The following is an 8,982-nucleotide window of genomic DNA, read 5'->3' as shown; positions in this document are numbered from 1 at the left end:
ATTCAAATCGTAATCTCAACCAAGAAAAGTTAAAGAATAGGACTAAATCAAATAAAACTTTATTTAAAGTGCATGTAATGTTTGATTTGATTTAGTCCTATTCTTTAACTTTTCTTGGTTGAGATTACGATTTGAATCCAACATATCAATTATTAATTTGTAGACAAATTGGAATTAAAGGCAGACTTATTCAGTGGCACAGATGGAACTATCCAAGCAGAAGATACATGTCCTTCAAATGGTGATATTTGGATGCGTGGACAACTGAACACAATTTAATGTCCAGTTTGTATAAACATTTATCATTTATATGTTGGATTCATGTCTCCATCTCAGAGAAAAATCTAAGTTAAATAATAAGACCTAATCTAATCAAAGTTTAAATGCACTTTAAATAAAGTTTAGTTTGATTTAGTCCTATTCTTTAACCATGATTTTTGGTTGAGATGGAGACGTGAGTCCAACATTTCAATGATTAACTTGAAGATTACATTTGAACTCAACCAAAGCTTGAAACCCTAGGCCTATATGTATGGTCTATTTTTTGTTGAACCCTGGGTTGAATTGAAACAATAGCTGTAGATTCCATGTCACCATATGTTGACAAATTCAACCAGTTTGTACACAGTGGTTTGTGTGTTACTCAGAAACACATAAGCACATCAACTTGCTTACCTAAATATTCTCATCGCCTACTCACATTTGAAAAATGAATGCAAATTCCCAGCTGCTATTCCCGAAGCTCTCTTAAACAGAGAATGGAGTGTTGTCGTTTCTCTTTCAGTTAAAGAACATAGCACATTTCACCGACCCAGTCTATTTGCGTAATCGGCCACTAAGCAGTTAGTTAAAAATAAATAGGTCTCCTCACCTCCGTATTATATAAAACGAATACATTTTATTTATTTATTCATTCATGTTATCTCATACAAATAAATACAAATAGGTTATCAGCTTAGTTTTAAGTGTGTTATATATCTAAATCTAACATTATAAATAATATGAAACAATATCTGAGAGGGGTTGCCAATATGTCAAAATATTTGATACAACATCAAAATAAATTCAGGTAGGCCTATGACATTTATGCATTTATTCTTGACAAGATCTACCCACCACATATTACAACACACTTTTTAACTCAAGTTCATGAGAAAAACTGCAATTTCTCTCTACATAAACACAACAAATAGCAGGCCTCAGTGGTGTGTGTAGTGGAGGGTATGCGCAGGTTTACACCATATACCCAGTTATTTTTCAGTGGGCATTGCGTATATTTCTTAATGTTTAGCTTAAATGTTGATCAACTATTATTTCTTCACATTTTAGATGCAGCAATGGGCACACGGCGGTAGGCCTACATGGGAATGTTCCAAGATGCAGTTAGCCGCAAAACACCATTCTAAAATGTGCACAGCATATGTGAGAGGTTTGATGGATGGAGATTTAAATATCCATAATAAAATTAGATATAAGGGAGATCTAAAGATGCAACAACCTTCATCGGTTGCTAATATGAATAGGATAATGCCTTTGGCTGCTAGACAAAGAAATAAAGTTGAAAGAAAACCAGTAGAACAGGAGAACGCATATGAGGAAGTCTTAATAAAATTATTACCTCCATGTTTCTATGCAATGGTAAGACATCCCTCATAATATGAAGTAAAATGTCCAGTTTTCAAACAATTAAGGAACAGGAAAAATATAGCGATGCTAATGATAGGCCTAACTCTCTTCTGGTAGATGGAAAGGCTTTCCCAAAAACCTTGTCAATTAAATGTTAACTAGCTACAAAGTAGCCTAAGCCTACACAAAAATTGTTTTATCTTACATTTTTCCCAGACCTCAAAAGTGGTCTCCTGATGTGGTTTAAGCATTTTTATGGACTTAGAACATCCAATTTTGTTGTTTTTCTATAAAACAAAGTGTGATTTTGAGAGTGAAAATCTGAAAAAATACATCTGAAATCTTTGAATTTCTGATTTAGTTGACAGCCTAATTTATCTGTTTCAATATTACGCCTACTATTAGCCTACTTGCACAGTACAGCTTGTGTTGGCCTGACTGTGAAAGACCAATATGAGATTTATAATTTTAGGTAATACAGAATGAATGTCACTGTTTCTCATAGAATTTTTCACACAGAGCGCCTTTCCTTCGCCGGGCAGGCCGTTTGGGACATTTTTGCCAAAATTAAGAGTATACCTATTCTTCAGGCACCACTACACCACTGCCTATAGGCAATAATCCTACAAATATTTAAAACCATACAAACACTGTTTACAGTGAAATGTTGTTAACACACTACATATGCACCTATTCTATCGCCAATGTAATACAATAACACAGCCTACCTTTAAAACTATTGGTCTTCTTACAATGAAGGCCTATAAATAGGAAATAGACCAAAACCAAAAAGCAGTCTTTCATTCTAAACGGTAAAATTGGAAACGGACATTCTTTCATACGGGTAGAATGTGAAAAAAAAAGTTGAAATATGTATTCTACAGTATTTTTTGCCTCTTGGCTTGGGGTTTATCTCCAGAATTCTTTATCTCGGCCTTCTCTGTTCCATTCCGTTGGGCAGAAATCCTGCAATAATAGGCACCGGCCATATGAGGGCAGCAACACTCCACACTATTATCACTAGAGTCATGAAACAAGCCACTAGAGTTGACTCGATGGGTTTACGGTTCAATCTCCAACTTTTGTCCCCATTTAGTTCGTCAAGGCTGAAGTCAACACAGCAGAAATTGATGGGATCCCCCGTCTGCTGAGCCTTTGACTTGCCGAATCGCCGGTATCGTGACATGCCACATCCAACACACAGTCTAAACTCCTGCTGGCCGCCGGTGACTCCGAGGTGTTCGATGAGAACAGGTGAGATGGCTCTGTTGATAGCAGCAGAGAAAAAAGCCCTTCCATTGTTATTGGCGGTATATATAAACACATCGCACTGGAAACCGAAGTTGTTGTCCCAATGAGCCACCAGCGAGGTGGGGAAAAGTCTCTGCACGCTGACGTTGCACTGTGGCAACGGCTGTAACGAAGTGTCTGACGAGGAGGCTTCGCTCTCCTCCACGGATCTCTTCGAGTAGTGCACGTCTACCTCCAAGTTGGCCAAGAATCTGTTGGTGGAGTTGATGGGGGGTAACAGGAGGTCCTCGTCGCTCCAGCCGTGGCACCGCTGGAGTAGTCCGGCTACGGTGGTTAGGGCCAGCAGAAAAGTCGGGGAGTTGCTCAGCATGGCATTGGGTGCGTTGGTCCTACTTGCATGATGTTCCGTGGGGATGCAAGGCAACTGACGAGGCGTGTCCGTCGTTAATAAAATGCAGAAAACGGCCGTCTCCAGCGCTTACACAAACATCCACAGTGTGCATCTTCCGTTGCCGGAGAGGACAGTTAGAAACGTCAGTTGCCCGTCACACGCACAGTGCGCGCCCCCTCCCTCGATTTGGTTCAGAAAGTAACTGGCTTCTTGCCAAACTGCTACTGGGCGCTACTTTGTAAGCGATGGGCTCTGATGTGCTGCGAGGACCCTGGTAGTCTCTCTCTCTCTCTCTCTCTCTCTCTCTCTCTCTCTCTCTCTCTCAGGTGTGTGAGGAAGGAAAGCAGGAGTAGCCCTATCTGGGAACATGCACTGCAACCTTCGCGCCTCTCTTTACTTAATGCGTGACGCGGCTTCAGGGACAGGGTGGGTGGAAGATGCTGTGCGCAAATACAAGGCATTCCCCCTCCTCTTCCTCCCTCCCTGTAGGATATCTGCAACTCAGGGACGGATAAGTTATTGTGTAATGTATGATTGTGTCAAAACATATCACCCTTATTGCTTTCTATTTGGCCAACTGAGTCCCTAGGCCCAAAGCCTCTAATATGAATTGTGATGCAGGAAAATATGTCTCCTTATGACTCAAATTTTGACTTTGTCAAAAGAGTAAACCGTTCAATGGTGCTAAAGCGGATTCGAGATTCAGCACCATTGAACTGGACAGTAACCCATGAACTCCAATGTTCAGCACCGCTGGACAATGGATTGGGAGAATTCCCTTCCAGGGTGACATTTCCCATTGATACAGACCTAGGATCAGCTTCCCCTCGCCCGACCCCATTAATGGGGAAAATGCTAAACTGTCCCAGATCAGCGTCAAGGACCAACTTGTCTTCGCCTTACTCCAAGAAGCATTCACTACTGTAAGTCGCTCTGGATAAGAGCGTCTGCTAAATGACTAAAATGTAAAAATGTAAATGTAAGCCCTACAAATCAGAAGGCCTTACTAAGAAGTCCTGAAGGGGAAGGCTCCCATGCTAGACTGTTCAGCCATATTTCAAACAATAAACCTATATTATAGTAAATAATAGGGTATAAATCTGCAAATAAACAAAAAATGTTGTTTGTTTTAAATCCCGGCCACACCATCAGTGATTCCTGGCCTGTCGCCACCTCTTCCATTCTATGAGAAGGTAGAGTCCCATAATTGGTGCTCATTCAACGGAACCAGTCAATCCATTGATTATCCTCAAATGCCTCTTCAGGGTGAGTCTGTATGCACACCAGTTGATGGTAATTACACAAGCATAAGATGGCAATGAAATCTCCCTTAGGATGCCAGGAGCAAGGCATATCAAATCAACGCAGGTGCCGGAGATGAATTGCTTTAAGGGGAAGTAATTAAGTTAGATGCTCTCTCTTTATGATAATGTATTTAGTCTTAACGAATTATATTTCAGCCCCAGACTGCTTAGAGTGCATGTTTAGATGTGTTACCACCAGCAGACTCAGTAATGCCATGTGTTGGGATCAAATCAAATCAAATTGTATTTGTCACATGCGCTGAAAATATACAACATTACCGTGAAATGCTTACTTACAAGCCCTTAACCAACTGCAGTTCAAGAAATATTTACTAAATAAACTAAAGTAAAAAAAAAATTCTAAAAGTAACACAACAAAATGACAACAATAACGTGGCTATATACAGTTTGTGACAGACAGCTGTTATGGAGTAGCTATGGTGCACTTAAGGGTAGCCAGGCACATCAGTAAACATCTGTCTCTCTCTATAAGCGTAGGTCGGGCACCTTGTGAGGGTAACTCAGCTGTTCTGTGACACATAGGATTGCTCTTTGACTGTATTTGATGTTGGAAAATACAATGAACCTCAATGTGTTAGGAACACCTCCATTTTGTGAGTGGGTAAACCTGATTAGAATTACAGCCACAGTACGGGACAGAGCTGGCTGCAGGGTTGGCAGGGCTCTTTAATCAAGGTTTACATATTTTACTAGCACACCTGTTCTGTCCGAAACCTCCCCTCTGCCACCATGAAGGCTATTGTTCTGTTCTGTGCCTTCAGGTTTTGTATAGATCTGATTAGATTATGATTAGATTATGCTCACACACATAGCTGAGTTCAATGTACGTCCCATGGACGTCTATATCCCGTGTCTGGCTTGAAGCCCGGCTGAAGAGAAAAAAAAAACACATCCTGACTGCTTGTCTTGTTGCAGTTGACAGTTTCAAAACAGAGATAATTTACCCCACAAAACACTTCATAATTTAGACCACAGGTATGCATAAATCACATTCATTGCAGGGTCAAATAAACTAAAGATGATTGTTACGAATTCCCTGCCGGTGACTGTTATCAGCACCTCACAACTCTATGCTCCACACTCCACTCCCCATCCCCCATGACCGGAGCCTGAGAGTCTAGACTCTAGGGGGTAACAAAAACCTGCCCCTCAAACTCTCTCTGACCTGTGTGACCTGTGTGACCTATGCCCTGATAGATCGCTAGGGAGGTTACTAGAGGTCCGGACATCTGCCCATCGTCTTAACTCTGCAGGTCACACTATACTGTCAGTCTCCCTCAAGCAGTGGCAGAGAGCAACATCTGTCTCTGCCTATCAACAACTGGACTCACTCATATCTCTGGACTGGTGGGATGGTGTGGGTGTCCCAAGTCAGTTGTGTGACATTTGTATATTGTTCTTAATAGTTAGTTGCTATGATTGTCTATTGTATGTCTCTCCTCTGAGTTTACTGTGCTGTGTGATACTCTGCAGACGGCATATGCAATCTATACAGTCCTTTCACATTTACTACTGCTATATTCTGTACGATTCTGTATGCATTTGTGCCCTGGTGTATTCATTTGGTATGTGTGTATTAATTACATCTGTTTCTGTCCATTACAGAACCATTACAATCTTAAGAAAAAAACATGATATCTAGAAACTTAAAGGGTTCTTCGGCTGTCCCCATAGGAGAACCCTTTGAAGAACCCTTTTTTGGTTTCAGGTAGAACCCTTTTGGGTTCCATGTAGAACCCTTTCTACAGAGGGTTCTACATGGAACCCAAAACGGTTCTACCTGGAACCAATAAGGATTCTACCTGGAACCAAAAGGGTTCTCCTATGGGGACAGCCGATGGAACCCTTTTGGAACCCTTTTTTCTAAGAGTGTACCATTCCACTATCTTTCCCACTTTATATCCCAATGTACATTCCCATGTGCATCCCCATATTCATCTTCCTCAGTGTGTTTAAATAAAGTTCCTGTGTGTTAACTCTTGGGCTGCTTTATTCCCCTCTAACCGGGGGCGATGCCATTGAGTCACAAACCAGTAAAATACGTGGAGCCGGATCACTGTCTTTCACTGATATACACTAATGTCATATGGGATATTCCTTATTCTAACTTCCCTTTAATGTTTAATCCAGAAAACCACTATCAACGTGAGAGCCCTTTTCAAAAGATAAGAGCCAGGCTTTACAGGGTTAACTGTTAAAAGGGTCATCAACTTGGAGAGGGAAAAAAGCAAAACAATAATGACACAGTTTCTCTCTTTATGTTTGTTGGGAATATGTATGACACTTGTATGAATTATATTTCCCTTTGAGCTGCTTGAATGGTTTAATTTGTGTGAAGGACTGCCTCCAGCCTTTTGATGTGAGCGCTAGCTGAAGTAAAAAATAGGTCGCCTCTGGCCTCAATTTGCACCTGAAAACACCTCTCCTCCTCTATTCCTCCCCTGTTGTTTATTAAGGTGTATTCTGTTCCATCTTTTCCTTGAAAACTCCCACACACACTCCTCCGCCACTACACACACACACACACACACACACACACACTGCTCGACACACTGATCGAAACACACAATTACAGAGACACTGACACACCAACTCGCCCACACATTCCCAAATACTGGCCCCCACCAAATATCAAATATGCTCCAGACAATGTGCCCGGCGAATGGAGCGAAAATGTAAATTACTTTCTTGTTCATTAATTATGCTATAAAAATGTAAATTGCTTCAGCGCCAAAAATGCTAATGGGACAGAGATAAAAGTCTCTCTTGTGCCAAAGGAGAATGTATAAAAGATTCATTTTCTCAAAATGTATCTCTTTTTACCGAGGACCTTGCTAAAAAGAGACCTGTTCGTGGCTTCTGGTCTCTCCTCCATCCACTCTCACTGTACAGGAGCAGACAGGCTGTACGATCGGCTGCTCACATAGACAACCTGTTTCATTAGATATTGGCTATTGGACAAATTTGTCTTCACATCCTCTGTGCTCTCACTCATTTTGTGGATCTGAGCCTTGTGACCGAGTCCCTTGATACTTCTTACTTCTGCTGTTACTTTTCATTCCAACAATGGCAAGGCAAGTCCCCTGACCCATCACCATGGTAACCAGCTGACCTGTACTTATTGGTTGAGATGAGGGACAATTTAGAAGTGGAGAGATTTAGAGAGGAATTATATTATTAATGTCCATTTGAGTCTATCTTTAGGAGAAACTTGAAAAGTGCCTCTGGGTAGAATGTGTGTTCAGGTTAGGGTTTATGTTAGTTTCTATAGCTACTTGCAAGGCTGGTGCATTGTCTTACATCAGATAGCGCGTCGATTCCACCTGCACGGATTGAGGGGCGAGCGTCGCGGAGGAGTGACGCCATCTGACGTGAGACAGTGTGGCTGGTGTGGTTGTGTGTGTACTCATACAGTGAATGAGAAGTTTGATATGATTACATTTGTATATGCCTTAAAAAAAACCAACAACAGCGACAACACCAATATAAATGAGGGGACTGACACACACACAGACACTCTAACACATACATTATTTTTGTTGTTGTTGTATTGTTTGTATATCGATGTATTTTACATTTGTGTGACTGTCCTTGTCTATCAGTGCAGCAGTGTTTTGTTATTTATCATGTTTTGTGTTTTTTTGTGGACCCCAGGAAGAATATCTGCTGCCCCTGTGAAAGCTAATTGGGATTCAAGTAAACAAATCAAATCAAATGGATTACAATATAGATTGAGTGTTGGACAGGCGGACTGAAATGCACCCATATATTGTGATTGTGGTGAGTAACAAAATGTTTAGATCTGCAGAGATCAGGGTACACACAATCCCCCCCCCCCGTGTCTGTGAGACTGCAGAGGGATCCACAGGAGAGAGGAGCACTAATTAGTGGCATTAACTAACGAGGAGTCCTGTTAGGAGCCGGGCGGAATGGCGGGCGAAGGAAGGAAGGAAGGAAGCGTTGTGTTGTTATGTACTGTATGTGGAAGTGCTCATCTCGCTCACAGGAAACAGCACTATCAGCCTTGATGAGGCAAAGCAGCACTGTTAATTAGACACACAACATCAAGACACTGATTAAAAAAAGACGATGTGAATCTGAACTCCCATGTCAACCTGTTATAATGGCATGGGAAAGATCAGAGGAACGATACCAACTATAATGTCTCTGTGTTTCTTAATAAGGCCCTCTCAGGAGATTCAGTGGTTGTTGTGGGCTGGAAGGGTTAGTATGGGGCAATATAGTTTGGGGTAAATTATGCTGTTCCATCTGACAAATAAGAACACCAGGGTCATAGTTAACACATTTGCTTGAACACCAATGAAAATGTTACAGTTGACATGGTAATAAGCTTGGATGTCGGTGTCCCCGATGTTTCTATGGTCTCTA

The 8,982-nt window shown here is 41.3% G+C and overlaps 1 protein-coding gene across 1 annotated transcript; it reads right to left on the bottom strand.

The window, feature by feature from the left end:
- Window positions 1-1,078: 1,078 nt before the first annotated feature.
- On the bottom strand, window positions 1,079-3,652 carry LOC106579338 (transmembrane protein 158-like). The gene has a single exon (XM_014159176.2). The coding sequence runs from the start codon at window positions 3,245-3,247 to the stop codon at window positions 2,552-2,554; it is 696 nt and encodes a 231-aa protein (XP_014014651.1). The 5' UTR covers window positions 3,248-3,652; the 3' UTR covers window positions 1,079-2,551.
- Between the last annotated feature and the right edge of the window lie 5,330 nt (window positions 3,653-8,982).

The sequence above is a fragment of the Salmo salar genome, chromosome ssa02, assembly GCF_905237065.1.
Source record: "Salmo salar chromosome ssa02, Ssal_v3.1, whole genome shotgun sequence".
Classification (NCBI taxonomy): domain Eukaryota; kingdom Metazoa; phylum Chordata; class Actinopteri; order Salmoniformes; family Salmonidae; genus Salmo; species Salmo salar.
This window is presented reverse-complemented; position numbering and strand designations above follow the sequence as displayed.